Source organism: Mytilus trossulus, unplaced genomic scaffold (assembly GCF_036588685.1).
Source record: "Mytilus trossulus isolate FHL-02 unplaced genomic scaffold, PNRI_Mtr1.1.1.hap1 h1tg000070l__unscaffolded, whole genome shotgun sequence".
NCBI classification, from domain to species: domain Eukaryota; kingdom Metazoa; phylum Mollusca; class Bivalvia; order Mytilida; family Mytilidae; genus Mytilus; species Mytilus trossulus.
In genome coordinates, this window is record NW_026963294.1 from 2452410 (window position 1) to 2472185 (window position 19776).

The 19776-nt window shown below is 33.1% G+C and overlaps 1 protein-coding gene across 1 annotated transcript in view; it reads left to right on the forward strand.

Annotated features, from left to right (window-relative positions):
* Positions 1 to 9904: 9904 nt before the first annotated feature.
* The window catches only part of LOC134699528 (uncharacterized), an 86878-nt gene continuing 77006 nt past the window's right edge, over positions 9905 to 19776 (forward strand). Inside the window, exons 1-5 of the mRNA XM_063561124.1 lie at positions 9905 to 10000; positions 10791 to 10892; positions 11308 to 11409; positions 12205 to 12309; positions 13206 to 13307. Of these exons, the coding sequence (XP_063417194.1) occupies positions 9905 to 10000; positions 10791 to 10892; positions 11308 to 11409; positions 12205 to 12309; positions 13206 to 13307 (507 nt within the window). The remainder of the gene's footprint in view (positions 10001 to 10790; positions 10893 to 11307; positions 11410 to 12204; positions 12310 to 13205; positions 13308 to 19776) is intronic.

A 19776-nucleotide genomic window follows, 5' to 3' on the forward strand; every position in this document is an offset into this window, starting at 1 on the left:
TTTTTTTCTAGGAGTTATGCCCCTTTGAACTTATTTATTTTAATGTACTACTGCAACAGTTTGTCATCGCAACTCCTCTCAAACCACACAACAGAATTTCACGAAACCTTTTCAGATAATAAGGACATACTATGTAAGTGTGCATATCGACGGGAAATTGCGCTTCAATTTTTTTTCTAGGAGTTATGCCCCTTTGAACTTATTTATTTTAATGTACTACTGCAACAGTTTGTCATCGCAACTCCTCTGAAACCGCACAACAGAATTTCACGAAACCTTTTCAGATAATAAGGACATACTATGTAGTTGTGCATATTGACGGGAAATTGCGATTCATTTTTTTTTCTAGGAGTTACGTCCCTTTGAACTTATGTGCTTCAATGTACTTCTGCAACAGTTTGTCATCTCAACTCCTCTGAAACCACACAACAGAATTTCATGAAATTTTGTAGATAATAAGGACGTACTATTTAGATGTGCATATTGGCAGGAAATTAATTTTTCTTATACAATATTTTTTTCTTACACTTATTTAATTTCTCCAAAGACAATGTGGGGACATGGGGTATGTGAGCGTGATCACTAAGGTTCTTTAATTGCAAAAAGTCTTCAAAATATTAAGAAACATTATTACACATCCGGAATGTATATAGAACTCTTGTATTCCACAAAAACAGTGCAAAACATTATTTCACAACACCAATATATACAACTCCTGTATTCAACACAAACAGTGAGAAACATCAGTACACGACATCAATGTATCCAACACCTATACCAAAATAAAACAGCGGAAAAAAACACATTAAGTACATGAAGTAGAAGAAGAATGCCATGGCCAGACGAAAAGACAAACAACAGCCCCAAACAAACTTGAAATACTTCATTACACTGATGAATACCACTCCAGTTTGTATGTCAAATGGTTGCTGTCTGATACTTCATAACTGTATACAACTGAAATATTGTGATTTACTTCATTACACTGATGAATACCACTCCAGTTTGTATGTCAAAGGGTTGCTGTCTGATACTTCATAACTGTATACAACTGAAATATTGTGATTTACTTCATTACACTGATGAATACCACTCCAGTTTGTTTGTCAAATGGTTGCTGTCTGATACTTCATAACTGTATACAACTGAAATATTGTGATTTACTTCATTACACTGATGAATACCACTCCAGTTTGTATGTCAAAGGGTTGCTGTCTGATACTTCATAACTGTATACAACTGAAATATTGTGATTTACTTCATTACACTGATGAATACCACTCCAGTTTGTTTGTCAAATGGTTGCTGTCTGATACTTCATAACTGTATACAACTGAAATATTGTGATTTACTTCATTACACTGATGAATACCTCTCCAGTTTCTATGTCAAAGGGTTGCTGTCTGATACTTCTTAACTGTATACAACTGAAATATTGTGATTTACTTCATTACACGGATGAATACCACTCCAGTTTGTTTGTCAAAGGGTTGCTGTCTGATACTTCTTAACTGTATACAACTGAAATATTGTGATTTACTTCATTACACTGATGAATACCACTCCAGTTTGTATGTCAAAGGGTTGCCGTCTGATACTTCCTAACTGTATACAACTGAAATATTGTGATTGACTTCATTACACTGATGAATACCACTCCAGTTTGTATGTCAAATGGTTGCTGTCTGATACTTCCTAACTGTATACAACTGAAATATTGTGATTGACTTCATTACACTGATGAATACCACTCCAGTTTGTTTGTCAAAGGGTTGCTGTCTGATACTTCTTAACTGTATACAACTGAAATATTGTGATTTACTTCATTACACTGATGAATACCACTCCAGTTTGTATGTCAAATGGTTGCTGTCTGATACTTCATAACTGTATACAACTGAAATATTGTGATTTACTTCATTACACTGATGAATACCACTCCAGTTTGTTTGTCAAAGGGTTGCTGTCTGATACTTCATAACTGTATACAACTGAAATATTGTGATTTACTTCATTACACGGATGAATACCACTCCAGTTTGTTTGTCAAAGGGTTGCTGTCTGATACTTCTTAACTGTATACAACTGAAATATTGTGATTTACTTCATTACACTGATGAATACCACTCCAGTTTGTATGTCAAATGGTTGCTGTCTGATACTTCATAACTGTATACAACTGAAATATTGTGATTTACTTCATTACACTGATGAATACCACTCCAGTTTGTTTGTCAAAGGGTTGCTGTCTGATACTTCCTAACTGTATACAACTGAAATATTGTGATTTACTTCATTACACTGATGAATACCACTCCAGTTTGTATGTCAAATGGTTGCTGTCTGATACTTCATAACTGTATACAACTGAAATATTGTGATTTATTTCATTACACTGATGAATACCTCTCCAGTTTGTATGTCAAAGGGTTGCTGTCTGATACTTCCTAACTGTATACAACTGAAATATTGTGATTTACTTCATTACACTGATGAATACCACTCCAGTTTGTATGTCAAATGGTTGCTGTCTGATACTTCATAACTGTATACAACTGAAATATTGTGATTTACTTCATTACACTGATGAATACCACTCCAGTTTGTTTGTCAAAGGGTTGCTGTCTGATACTTCCTAACTGTATACAACTGAAATATTGTGATTTACTTCATTACACTGATGAATACCACTCCAGTTTGTATGTCAAATGGTTGCTGTCTGATACTTCATAACTGTATACAACTGAAATATTGTGATTTACTTCATTACACTGATGAATACCACTCCAGTTTGTTTGTCAAAGGGTTGCTGTCTGATACTTCATAACTGTATACAACTGAAATATTGTGATTTACTTCATTACACTGATGAATACCTCTCCAGTTTGTATGTCAAAGGGTTGCTGTCTGATACTTCTTAACTACATACAACTGAAATATTGTGATTTACTTCATTACACTGATGAATACCACTCCAGTTTGTATGTCAAAGGGTTGCCGTCTGATACTTCTTAACTGCATACAACTGAAATATTGTGATTTACTTCATTACACTGATGAATACCACTCCCGTTTGTATGTCAAAGGGTTGCTGTCTGATACTTCGTAACTGTAAACAACTGAAACATTGTGATTTATTCATTACACTGATGAATACCATTCATGTTTTTTTGTCAAAGGGTTGCCGTCTGATACTTCTTAACTGCAAACAACTGAAATATTGTGATTTATTTTATTATACTTTATGACACTTAACATACACTTTCATGGTATTCTATAAAAAAATTCCTTTGGTTTTACATAAATTTTGCATCATCATGACACAAGACATGACACATGATCATACAACAATCATTTACCAATTCTGTATTAAACATGACACGTGGCACCTGATCATACAACAATCATTTACCAATTCTGTATTAAACATGACACGTGGCACCTGATCATACAACATTCATTCACCACTCCTGTACTGAACATGACATGCGACACCTGATCATACAACATTCGTTACCACTCCTGTACTGAACATGACATGTGACACCTGATCATACAACATTCATTAACCACTCCTGTACTGAACATGACATGTGACACCTGATCATGCAACATCCATCCACCACTCCTGTACTGAACATGACATGTGACACCACATCATACAACATTCAATGAACACTCCTGTACTGAACATGACATGCGACACCTGATCATACAACATTCGTTACCACTCCTGTACTGAACATGACATGTGACACCACATCATACAACATTCATCCACCACTCCTGTACTGAACAGGACATGCGACACCTGATCATACAACATTCGTTACCACTCCTGTACTGAACATGACATGTGAAACCACATCATACAACATTTATTAACAACTCCTGTACTGAACATGACATGTGACACCTGATCATACAATTTTCATTTACCACTCCTGTACTGAACATGACATGCGACACCTGATCATACAACATTCATTACCACTCCTGTACTCAACATGACATGTGACACCACATCATACAACATTCAATGAACACTCCTGTACTGAACATGACATGCGACACCTGATCATACAACATTCGTTACCACTCCTGTACTGAACATGACATGTGAAACCACATCATACAACATTTATTAACAACTCCTGTACTGAACATGACATGTGACACCTGATCATACAATTTTCATTTATCACTCCTGTACTGAACATGACATGCGACACCTGATCATACAACATTCATTACCACTCCTGTACTCAACATGACATGTGACACCACATCATACAACATTCATTCACCACTCCTGTACTGAACATGACATGCGACACCTGATCATACAACATTCGTTACCACTTCTGTACTGAACATGACATGTGACACCACATCATACAACATTCATCCACCACTCCTCTACTAATCATGACATGTGACACCACATCATACAACATTTATTAACAACTCCTGTACTGAACATGACATGTGACACCTGATCATACAATTTTCATTTACCACTCCTGTACTGAACATGACATGCGACACCTCATCATACAACATTCATTACCACTCCTGTACTCAACATGACATGTGACACCACATCATACAACATTCATTCACCATCCTGTACTGAACATGACATGCGACACCTGATCATACAACATTCATTACCACTCCTGTACTGAACATGACATGTGACACCACATCATACAACATTCATCCACCACTCCTCTACTGAACATGACATGTGACACCACATCATACAACATTCATTTACCACTCCTGTACTGAACATGACGTGACACCTGATCATACAACATGCATTTACCACTCCTGTACTGAACATGACATGTGACACCTGATCATACAACATTCATTTACATCTCCTGTACTGAACATGACATGTGACACCTGATCATACAACATTCATTTACCACTTCTGTACTGAACATGACATGTGACACCAGATCATACAACATTCATACACCACTCCTGTACTGAACATGACATGTGACACCTGATCATACAACATTCAGTCACCACTCCTCTACTGAACATGACATGTGACACCACATTGTACAACATTCATTCACCACTCCTGTACTGAACATGACATGTGACACCTGGTCATACAACATTTATTCACCACTCTTGTACTGAACATGACATGTGACACCTGATCATACAACATTCATTTACCACTTCTGTACTGAACATGATATGTGACACCTGATCATACAATATTCATTTACAACTCGTGTACTGAACATGACATGTGACACCTGATCATACAACATTCATTTACCACTTCTGTACTGAACATGACATGTGACACCTGATCATACAATATTCGTCAACCACTCTTGTACTGAACATGCCATGTGACACATGATCATACAACATTCATCCACCACTCCTGAACTGAACATGACATGTGACACCCGATCATACAACATTCATCCACCACTCCTCTACTGAACATGACATGCGACACCTGATCATACAACATTCATTCACCACTCTTGTACTGAACATGACATGTGACACCTGATAATACAACATTTCTTCACCACTCTTGTACTGAACATGACATGTGACACCTGATCATACAACATTCATCCACCACTCCTGAACTGAACATGACATGTGACACCCAATCATACAACATTCATCCACCACTCCTCTACTGAACATGACATGTGACACCTGATCATACAACATTCATTCACCACTCTTGTACTGAACATGACATGTGACACCTGATAATACAACATTCATTCACCACTCTTGTACTGAACATGACATGTGACACCCGATCATACAACATTCATCCACCACTCCTCTACTGAACATGACATGTGAAACCACATCATACAACATACTAAACATGACATTGGTAACCTGCTAACATGTGACATAGTAATGACATACTTACACCAACATGTGACATTGCAAAAACACTCAATACCAACCTGACATAGCAATAACACTCTTATACTCAACTCCAACATGTGACATAGCAATGACACTCTTATACTCAACACCAACATGTGACATAACCATGACATGCTTATCCTCAGCAATAACATCTGCATAGCACTGACACTGTTTTACTAAACATCATCATTTGACCTAGCCATGACACTATTTTCCTGAACACCAACATGTGACATATCACTGACACTCTTATACTCAACACTAATATGTGACATAGCAATTACACTCTTATACTAAGCACCAATATGTGACATAGCAATAACACTCTTATACTCAGCACCAACATGTGACATAGCAATAGCACTCTTAAACTCAACACCAATATGTGACATATCAATAACACTCTTATACTCAACACCAATATGTGACATAGCAATAACACTCTTATACTCAACACCAACATGTGACATAGCAATTACACTATAATACTCAACACCAATATGTGACATAGCAATGACACTCTTTTACTCAACACCAATATGTGACATAGCAATAACACTTTTATACTCAACACCAACATGTGACATAGCAATAACACTCTTATACTCAACACCAACATGTGACATAGCAATAACACTCTTATACTCAACTCCAACATGTGACATAGCAATGACACTCTTATACTCAACACAATCATATAACATACCATTGACACTCTTATACTCAACACCATCATGTCACATAGCATTGACACTCTTATACTGCTCACAAACATGTAACCATACCACTCTTATATTTCACAGAAACCTGTGACATAGCACATTGTAGCAATGACACTCTTATACTCAAAACCAATATGTGACATACCAATGAAACTTATACTCAACCCCAATATGTGACATATCACAGACACTCTTATACTCAGCATCAACATGTGACATAGCAATGACACTCTTATACTCAACACCAACCAGTGACATAGCAATGACACTCTTATACTGCTCACAAACATGTGACATATCAACATTTATAGGCAACGCAAACAAAAAGTAAAAACACGGCTTATTGAAGTTCTTCACTTATACTCAACACAACATACACCATTGCTATTTTACCATAATAAGCAACAGCACATATCATATGAAGCAACACACAATACAAACATTTTACATGGAAATACCACTTAATTCTTTTTAAGCTTTGATCAATATTCTGAATAAACACAAAATACTGTTAATCAGACAGGTTTAATAGACAACAAATATTTGATAAAATTTACATAAAGTGGGGTCTAATTTTTCCTGTCTCATAAATCTGAATCAGAAAATATAATTTGTTTTTATTTTTCTTGAAATTTTTCTTTTTTTTTAACTTTGATCATCATTGTTAATCAGACAGCTTTAAAAAAACAAAAAAAACAGAAACTTGACAGAATTATATAAAGTGGGGTCTCATTTTATTCGTAACACAGAACTGAATCAGATAGTTAAGGTTTTATTTTGTTTCCTGACGAAAAATTATTTTGTAAACATCTGATTTTAATGAGAAGTTGATGAGAACAAGTTGTGTTAACATCCTTAGTCAGATAATGTTAATTCTACAGATCTAATGTAAATCATCTTTTTAAAATAACAAATACTTGACAGAATTATATGGACCATAATTTGCTATTGGGCTCCGTTTCCTATAACTATAGAAAAGTGATAAAATGTGAATTACTGTAAGAAAAGTTGCAACTACATCTAAAGATGCCATTATTTTTATCAACATACAAGTGTATGCTACACTTCCCTAGAAAAAAAATTAAAATATACGAATTTCAAAGATTCTACAACCGTATTTTTGTGTCGTTTCTCGCGTTATTTATTGCTTCCGAAGAGCATAACGCTGACTGATTTATAGATAATCGTCACCGGCAAATTCGTAACTTTTGCTTTCAAATAACAAAGAACATCGACCAATAAGAATAGTGAGAAGAAAATGCCGAGAACTATAAGTATTTATGTAGCAGATGTAAGAACAGTGGCGTGATTTTTGCGTCCGATTTCATAACGCAATTTTTAGATGATGTAATATGCTTTGTTGTAAAAGAATTCTTAAAAACAATATGCAAATATGAACTCTCGCGAGATGTTCAAACAGGTAAATCCGAGATGATTTACATTCTTGTTTTGATCTTCGTAATAATTAAGTAAGAAAATTACGTTGCCGTTATGCGTTACATTTCACACGAAACAGAAGTCCAATTATTTATTAAAATTGTTTTTGTCCTTAAGTTCTAACCATTTCCGGTCATACGTGAAACATGTGACTAGCATGTGATCACGCCATTACGGCCGGATGTACGAAATACTAGGTCTAAACATTGTTTTTGTTTCCAACGGGATGTTAGCAAACATAATCTGTAGACTTGTTTCGTCTTGTTTAAAAGGGGAAAATACAATTGTCAAAGTGATTGCGCCGGTGGTCTGTTATTTTTCCTATGTGCATAATGTTACATACGATCCTGTGTGAAAATAAATGCCCAATGACTTGACAAAATCGATTTCATATTTGACAGACGTTAGAACACACTTCGTTTCCCGATAATGACGTGAAGAGTCCTTGGAAAAATCAATCGAAATTACGTCTCTTATCATTGTACCAATGCTCGTTGGATTGATTTAACTTCAGCAGTAAATATTACTGGATATTTTAGGTGAATAAATATAATTTAATAACAAAATACATGTTAATATACCGTTACACTAGGAATGTACAAAGTTGGAATCCTGTCACAGTTTTTAATTAATATTTTGTATTCATGTTCTGCAAACACTTATCAGAAACGCAATAAATTTGTCAAAGGAGAAGTAAACTTTTAGCATGCATGACTTGAAAGGAAGTACTTTATTGATTTTAGCCCACTAAAGTAGGTTAAAATGTGGAAACCCTGTAGATGGTGTACATGTCACAAGTATCACATTGTGTCTATTTTAAAGATTTTAATTCCAAGTTAAAGGATTTTTCTTTACTGGATTTAAAGAATGTTACATTGCCAATGATTTGAAATAAATTGTATATATTAACTGGAAAATCAAAACCAAATATAAATACATTTTTTTTGCTTAAACATCATGATTCAACGATTATGGTATCCTGTATCAATGGAAAATATGGAAAATTCTGAATAAAATGTACTAATTGTTTTCAAAACAAGCACATATTTAGGAGTTTTATAATACTGTTACATTTAAGATGGATTTTAAGAAAAAGTATACTGTTCAGATTAATTTAAGCAGATTTTGCAATAAAATAAAACTAAAAAAATGCTTTCGGTTTCTTATGGTTTCCTGTCAGGTTTAAAAAAAACTTTAATATAACATTAAAAATAGATTTTAAATATTAACATGAAGCAAGTAACACTAGTAATGGTGTTTATTTATGCCTTTTGAATTATATTGTGCAAAATAAAGAAAATAAAGATTGGTTTCCTGTTTGGTTTCATGTCACGTAAACGGTGAATCAAAATGTATTAATTTTTTCTCGAAAAACTCAATTGTTCCATTCATACTATTCTAACACCAACACAACCCACTAAATAAAAGTTTAAATTTTAGAACTTATAAAAAAGGATACAAAAAGAAACCAAAGGCCGAATACCAAATTATGGTCCATATATAAAGTGGGGTCTTATTTTTCTTGTCTCTTCGTACTGAATCAGAAAATATCACTCGTTTTAATGTTTCTTGAAAAAAGTTTTTTTTTAACCTGACAGTTCTGATGGAAGTTCTGACATCTCACAATAAAACATGTTGTTTATTTGTTGTTTATGTAGAATATAAATACAAGTGTGACTGGTCATTTTATTCAGTTTTGACCACTGATTCATGTGATATATATTTAGTTTATATTTATTACACAACATTGTCCAGTTTATGACACAAGTTTTGATGTCTGTTATATGTTGATATTACAGGATGGAATGACACCATTAATGTTGGCGGCTCGGGGAGGACACCTGGAGGTAGTGACATACCTCGTCACTCACGGCAGTCAGTTAGAGGCCAGAGACACCTGGGTAATGATAGATATAATCACCTTACTCTGACCAAACATCACTTTATACAGAATCTACACACAATCATGTTGTTAATCAGACAGGTTTAATGGACAATAAATATTTGTTAGAATTATATAAAGTGGGGTCTCATTTTATTGGTAACTCAGAACTAAATCAGATAGTAAAGGTTTTATTTTGTTTCCTGATGAAAAATTATTTTGTTAACATCTGATTTTAATGAGAAGTTAATGAGAATAAGTTGTGTTAACATCTTTAGTCAGATAATGTTAATTCTACAGATCTAATGTAAAACATCTTTTAAAAATAACAAATACTTGACAGAATTATATAAAGTGGGGTCTTATTTTTCTTGTCCCTTCGTACTGAATCAGAAAATATAACTCGTTTTAATGTTTCTTGAAAAAAGTTTTTTTTTTAACTTAAATCATTCTACTTAATCATTGTTAATCAGACAGGTTTAATGGAGACCTAATATTTGACAGAATTATATAAAGTGGGGTCTCATTTTAATTGTCTTGTCCAGCTGAGTCCATTGATATAAATATTGTTTATGTTTCTTGATAAAAGTTTTTTTTTAACCTGACAGTTCTGATGGAAGTTCTGACATCTCACAATAAAACATGTTGTTTATTTGTTGTTTATGTAGAATATAAATACAAGTTTGACTGGTCATTTTAGTCAGTTTTGACCACTGATTCATGTGATATATATTTTGTTTATATTTATTACACAACATTGTCCAGTTTATGACACAAGTTTTGATGTCTGTTATATGTTGATATTACAGTATGGAAAGACACCATTAATGTTTGCTGCTGGGGGAGGACACCTGGAGGTAGTGACATACCTCGTCACTCACGGCAGTCAGTTAGAGGCCACATCCACCATGGTAATGATAGATATAATCACCTTAATCTGACTAAACACAACTTTATACAGAATCTACACAAAATCATGTTGTTAATCAGACAGGTTTAATGGACAACAAATATTTGTTAGAATTATATAAAGTGGGGTCTCATTTTAATTGTCTTGTCCAGCTGAGTCCATTGATATAAATATTGTTTATGTTTCTTGATAAAAGTTTTTTTTTAACCTGACAGTTCTGATGGAAGTTCTGACATCTCACAATAAAACATGTTGTTTATTTGTTGTTTATGTAGAATATAAATACAAGTTTGACTGGTCATTTTAGTCAGTTTTGACCACTGATTCATGTGATATATATTTTGTTTATATTTATTACACAACATTGTCCAGTTTATGACACAAGTTTTGATGTCTGTTATATGTTGATATTACAGTATGGAAAGACACCATTAATGTTTGCTGCTGGGGGAGGACACCTGGAGGTAGTGACATACCTCGTCACTCACGGCAGTCAGTTAGAGGCCACATCCACCATGGTAATGATAGATATAATCACCTTAATCTGATTAAACACAACTTTATACAGAATCTACACAAAATCATGTTGTTAATCAGACAGGTTTAATGGACAACAAATATTTGTTAGAATTATATAAAGTGGGGTCTCATTTTATTCGTAACACAGAACTGAATCAGATAGTAAAGGTTTTATTTTGTTTCCCAACGAAAAATTATTTTGTAAACATCTGATTTTAATGAGAAGTTGATGAGAACAAGTTGTGTTAATATCTTTAGTCAGATAATGTTAATTCTACAGATCTAATGTAAAACATCTTTTAAAAATAACAAATACTTGACAGAATTATATAAAGTAGGGTCTTATTTTTCTTGTCTTTTCGTACTGAATCAGAAAATATAACTCGTTTTAATGTTTCTTGAAAAAAAGTTTTTTTTTAACTTTGATCATTCTACTGAATCATCAATTGTTAATCAGACAGATTTAATGGACAACAAATATTTGGTAGAATTATATAAAGTGTGGTCTCATTTTAATTGTCTTGTCCAGCTGAGTCCATTGATATAAATATTGTTTATGTTTCTTGAAAAAAAGTTTTTTTTTAACCTGACATTTCTGATGGAAGTTCTGACATCTCACAATAAAACATGTTGTTTATTTGTTGTTTATGTAGAAGATAAATACAAGTGTGACTGGTCATTTTATTCAGTTTTGACCACTGATTCATGTGATATATATTTTTTATATATTTATTACACAACATTGTCCAGTTTATGACACAAGTTTTGATGTCTGTTATATGTTGATATTACAGTATGGAATGACACCATTACTGTTGGCCGCTTGGGGAGGACACCTGGAGGTAGTGACGTACCTGGTCAGTCACGGCAGTCAATTAGAGGCCACAGACACCACCGTGGTAATGATAGATATAATCTCCTTACTCTGACCAAACACAACTTTATACAGAATCTACACAAAATCATGTTGTTAATCAGACAGGTTTAATGGACAACAAATATTTGTTAGAATTATATAAAGTGGGGTCTCATTTTATTCGTAACACAGAACAGAATCAGATAGTAAAGGTTTTATTTTGTTTCCTGGCAAAAAATTATTTTGTTAACATCTGATTTTAATGAGAAGTTGATGAGAACAAGTTGTGTTAACATTTTTAGTCAGATAATGGCAATTCTACAGATCTAAATGTAAAACATCTTTTAAAAATAACAAATACTTGACAGAATTATATAAAGTGGGGTCTTATTTTTCTTGTCTCTTCGTACTGAATCAGAAAATACAACTCGTTTTAATTTTTCTTGAAAAAAGTTTTTTTTTCAACTTTGATCATTCTACAGAATCATTGTTAACCAGACGGGTTAAATGGAGACCTAATACTTGACAGAAATATATAAGGTGGGGTCTTATTCTTCTTGTCTCTTCGTACTGAGTCAGAAAATATAACTCGTTTTAATATTTCTTGAATTTTTATTTTTTTTTCAACTTTGATTATTCTACTGAATCAACATAAAATTGTTAATCAGACATGATAAATGAACAACACATTTAAACTTTGAATTGTTAGACTTATATAAAGTGAAGTTTACTATTAGTTTATTTGTTTTGTAGAACTGAATCAGAAAATATATATTTAGTTTATATATCTTAATCTACCATTTATCAGTTTATACACAAGTATAATTGTGTATTATCCTACCCAATGTTATATTTCTTACATTTTGATAAATTGTTTGACTCCTCTCTTGATTTATTATCACACACCATTAACATGTTTATATTTTTTTATTGTTATAGTATGGATACAGAGCTTTACATTATGCTGCTGGGAATGGAGATATTGATATGACAAAATTTTTAATAGATCAAGGATGCAGTCCTTGGAAGAAAACAAAACAGGTAACATTCATTCTTAGCTCACCTTTCCTAAAAGGAAATGTGATCTTTTGCCATTGGTTGGCGTCCGTCGTCATCGTCCGTCCGTAGTCGTCGTCGTAAACTATTTCAAAGATCTTCTCCTCTGAAACTACTAAACCAATTACAACCAAACTTTAGCTGAATGATCCTTAGGGTATCTAGAATAAAGATTGTGTTTTATTTTCCATTTTGTGAAAAAAACATGGCCGCCATGGCTAAAAATAGAACATGGGGGTAAAATGCAGTTTTTGGAAAGATTAGAACTAGTTCTAAATCTTTACTTAGGCACCACCCTCCCTAACAACAGGACAGGTTAGCTATGTTACTAAATGTATTCACACTAAAATATAGTTCCCTATAGTTATCATGTATGTGCACATAATACACAAATAAACTGAAAAAACTGGGTACATTATTGGAGCAGTTCATTTAAGAATGTATGTCATTAAGGTGTGTTGATGTGCAAGCTTTTTTAAAAACATTTTGATTAGGTAAGTGGGTATTGATTCAACTAGTATGATTGACAACTGTCATTTTCACTAAACAATCAGAGACAAGATGGATCTTTAATTACAATGCCCCACCTCCTAAGATGCCAATCAAATTGACCACATTACCTATCAACCTCAGTCTTGCATAATTATACAGATCATTCCAATATGCATCTAATTATTAATACACAAGTATTTGACCTCATAATTGATTACACAAATGTGTGTATTATTTGTTTGATATTTATAAGGATGATAGATTTATTAATTGCCAGTTACTTTTGATCTACATTACACAAAGTAATTCTGTAAATTATATCTGAAAGATAAATGATAAATGGATTTTAAAACAGGATCTTAAAAAAATGAAATGTGAATATAAATGTGAATATAAACATGAATATATAAAAGGTATTCAAGTATGGCCTATAATTTACTTGATAAATTTCCAATAATCATCTGTAATTGATCAACAATTTAGATTATTTCACTTTTTTTTTATCAGGAATTGGCTTGAAACAGTTTTAAAATTCATAAACTTTTAATTATAACAAACCATTGTTCATTAGTTTATTTATTTTCCATCAATCATTATGTCTATTTAAGTCATTTGAATTTTTATTAGAAGTAAATATATATATTTTTGCAATCAAGAAAGATTCCACATTTAAATAAATGAGTTTTTTTGATTAGTTTATGTTGAAAAATAAAATTGAAAATGCCCTGTGTTGAAAAATACGTGCAAATTTGATCAAAAGGCATTCTAAAACTTTTAATTTTCAATGCTATATAACCTCTGTTTCAACTAACAAAATGCCCCAAAACAACATTTTTAGATTATTTTTGTTGGCACTTTAAAGCTTTTAGCTGTTGGTCTAAATGTATGTCTTACAAGGATATTTGGCAACATTTACAAGAAGAATTTTTGCATTTTTTTGGTTTTTTTTAAACATGTTCAGAACCAGCAACATAATTTAAAGTACTATAAACTGAAGTTTAAATAAAATGGTGCAAATTTAATAGAGAACCATATTATTTGATTTGAGCTCATTTATCCTCATACTGGAAAAGCAAGTTTCCTTCTAAAGACCTAAATGGAATTTTCAGCAATAGTGTTTTATAAATGTTCATTTTCCCCACCATACCTTAATATGAAATAATTCAAACTACTGTTCTAATCTTTCCATGAGTGATATCCATCACTTTGATTGGCTTATATCTCAAAAACGAAAGCATTTAGAGCAAATCTGACCTGGTTAAAAATGTTCATTAGGTCAAGATCTATCAGCCTTGAAATTTTCAGATGAATCAAATAACCCATTGTTGGGTTGCTGCCACTTAATTGGTAATTTTAAGGAAATTTTGCAGTTTTTGGTCATTATCTTGAATATTATTATAGATAAAGATAACCTGTAAACAGCAAAAATGATCAGCAAAGTAAGATCTACAAATAAGTCAATATGACCAAAATTGTCAATTGATCCCTTAAGGGGTTATTGTCCTTTAATGACAATTTTTCACAATTTGTTCATCATATTTGCTAACTTTAAAAAATCTTCTCCTCTAAAACTACTAAACCAAATTCAACCAAACTTCAACTGAATGATCAGTAGGGTGTATAAAATAAAGTTTGTGTTTTATTTTCTATTTCGTCAAAAAACATGGCGGTCATGGCTAAAAATAGAACACAGGGTAAAATGCAGTTTTTGGCTTATATCTCAAAAACTCCAGCATTTAGAGAAAATAAGACAAGAAGTTAAAGTATTTATTTCCTGAAATTTTCAGCCGAATTGGGTAACTGGTTTTTCAGGTATAAAGCCCCTGAATTGATGATTTTAAAGAAATTTTGCAGTTTTTGGTTATTATCTTGAATATTATTATAGATACAGATAAACTGTTAATAGCAAAAATGTTAAGCAAAGTAAGATCTACAAATAAGTCAATTTGACCAAAATTGTCAATTGACCCCTTAAGGAGTTATTGCCCTTTAAAGACTTTTTTTACAATTTGTTCATCATGTTGACTTACTTTAAAAAATCTTCTCCTTTGAAACTGCTGTATCCATTTTAGCCAAACTTAGGCTAAATGAGTTTCAGAGTATCTAGTATAAATTTAATATTTTATTTCCTTGTATGTCAAGAAACATAGCTCCTATGGCTAAAATAGAACATAGGAGAAAATGATTTTTTTTTGCTTTTGAAGAAAATAGGACGATTCAAAGAACATTTAAATAAATTGAAAAGCCAAAATAATCATTGATGAGAGATTTTACCCAAAAAATTAAGGTGAGCGATTCAGGCTCTTGAGAGCCTCTTGTTATTCTTATTCACTATCTTTATTAACGAAAAATGTATAAAATTTAAATTCATATATAGAACAAAAATTCACTTGATATTATGTGAACCAAGTATTTAACATGGTACATTCACTTGATTTACAAACATTAATCATACCAACCCACAAACCACACTTCAAATGATGTCAACACACTGATCACCAATCAAATACTAACACACGGACAAATAATCAAATGTTAACACACTGACAACCAATCAAAGTAATTAACATGGTACAGTCACTTGATTTACAAACATTAATCAAACCAACCCACAATCCACACTTAAAATAATGTCAAAACACTGATCATTAATCAATTGTTAACACACTGACAACCAATCAAAGTATTTAACATGGTACAGTCACTTGATTTACAAACATTAATCATACCAACACACATACCACACTTCAAATGATGTCAACACACTGATCACCAATCAAATGTCAACACACTGATCACCAATCAAAGTATTTAACATGGTGCAGTCACTTGATTTACAAACATTAATCATACCAACACACAAACCACACTTCAAATGATGTCAACACACTGATCACCAATCAAAGTATTTAACATGGTGCAGTCACTTGATTTACAAACATTAATCATACCAACACACAAACCACACTTCAAATGATGTCAACACACTGATCACCAATCAAAGTATTTAACATGGTACAGTCACTTGATTTACAAACATAAATCATACCAACACACAAACCACACTTCAAATGATGTCAACACACTGATCACCAATCAAATGTCAACACACTGATCACCAATCAAAGTATTTAACATGGTGAAGTCACTTGATTTACAAACATTAATCATACCAACCCACAATCCACACTTAAAATGATGTCAACACACTGATCACCAATCAAATATATACACACTGACAACCAATCAAAGTAATTAACATGGTGCAGTCACTTGATTTACAAACATTAATCATACCAACACACAAACCACACTTCAAATGATGTCAACACACTGATCACCAATCAAAGTATTTAACATGGTGCAGTCACTTGATTTACAAACATTAATCATACCAACCCACAATCCACACTTAAAATGATGTCAACACACTGATCACCAATCAAATATATACACACTGACAACCAATCAAAGTAATTAACATGGTGCAGTCACTTGATTTACAAACATTAATCATACCAACCCACAAACCACACTTCAAATGATGTCAACACACTGATCACCAATCAAAGTATTTAACATGGTGAAGTCACTTGATTTACAAACATTAATCATACCAACACACAAACCACACTTCAAATGATGTCAACACACTGATCACCAATCAAAGTATTTAACATGGTGCAGTCACTTGATTTACAAACATTAATCATACCAACTCACAGACCACACTTTAAATGATGTCAACACACTGATCACCAATCAAATGTCAACACACTGATCACCAATCAAAGTATTTAACATGGTGACGTCACTTGATTTACAAACATTAATCAAACCAACTCACAGACCACACTTTAAATGATGTCAACACACTGATCACCAATCAAAGTATTTAACATGGTGAAGTCACTTGGTTTACAAACATTAATCATACAAACCCACAAACCACACTTCATATGATGTCAACACACTGATCACCAATCAAATGTTAACACACTGACAACCAATCAAAGTATTTAACATGGTGAAGTCACTTGATTAACAATTATTAGCATGAGTCATAAAAACCGATATACCATAATTCAAACAATGTCAACTAAGGGATTACCAATCAAAGCATGTCAATACAATGATCACCAAGCATTCTCTACAAACACACCTCCCAACAATCATACATTACAAATACACCTTCCACCAATCATACATTACAAACACACCTTCCACCAATCATACATTACAAACACATCTTCCACCAATCATACATTACAAACACACCTTCCACCAATCATACATTACAAACACACCTCCCACCAATCATACATTACAAATACACCTTCCACCAATCATACATTACAAACACAACTTCCACCAATCATACATTACAAACACAACTTCCATCTATCATACATTACAAACACACCTTCCACCAATCATACATTACAAACACACCTTCCACCAATCATACATTACAAACATACCTTCCACCAATCATACACTACTAACACACCATCCACCAAACATACATTACAAATACACCTTCCACCAATCATACATTACAAACACAACTTCCACCAATCATACATTACAAATACACCTTCCACCAATCATACATTACAAACACACCTTCCATCAATCAAACATTACAAACACAACTACCACCAATCATACATTACAAACACACCTTCCACCAATCATACACTACTAACACACCTTCCACCAATCATACATTACAAACACACCTTCCACCAATCATACATTACAAACACACCTTCCACCAATCATACATTACAAACACACCTTCCACCAATTATACACTACTAACACACCATCCACCAAACATACATTACAAATACACCTTCCACCAATCATATATTACAAACACACATTCCACCAATCATACATTACAAACACACCTCCCACCAATCATACATTACAAATACACCTTCCACCAATCATATATTGCAAACATACCTTCCACTAATCATACACTACAAACACACCTTCCACCAATCATACATTACAAACACACCTTCCACTACTCATACACTACTAACACACATTCCACCAATCATACATTACAAACACACCTCCCACCAATCATACATTACAAATACACCTTCCACCAATCATATATTGCAAACACAACTTCCACCAATCATACGTATACATTACAAACACACCTTCCACCAATCATACACTACTAACACACCATCCACCAAACATACATTACAAATACACCATCCACCAAATATACATTACAAATACACCTTCCACCAATCATACATTACAAACACACCTTCCACCAATCAAACATTACAAACACAACTTCCACCAATCATACATTACAAACACACCTTCCACCAATCATACATTACAAACACACCTTCCACCAATCATACACTACTAACACACCATCCACCAAACATACACTACTAACACACCATCCACCAAACATACATTACAAATACACCTTCCACCAATCATACATTACAAACACAACTTCCACCAATCATACATTACAAAGACACCTTCCACCAATCAAACATTACAAACACAACTTCCACCAATCATACACTACAAATACACCTTCCACCAATCATATATTGCAAACATACCTTCCACTATTCATACACTACAAACACACCTTCCACCAATCATACATTACAAACACACCTTCCACTACTCATACACTACTAACACACCATCCGCCAATCATACATTACAAACACACTTTCCACCAATCATACATTACAAACACACCTCCCATCAATCATACATTACAAATACACCTTCCACCAATCATATATTGCAAACATACCTTCCACTATTCATACACTACAAACACACCTTCCACCAATCATACATTACAAACACACCTTCCACTACTCATACACTACTAACACACCATCCGCCAATCATACATTACAAACACACCTTCCACCAATCATACATTACAAAC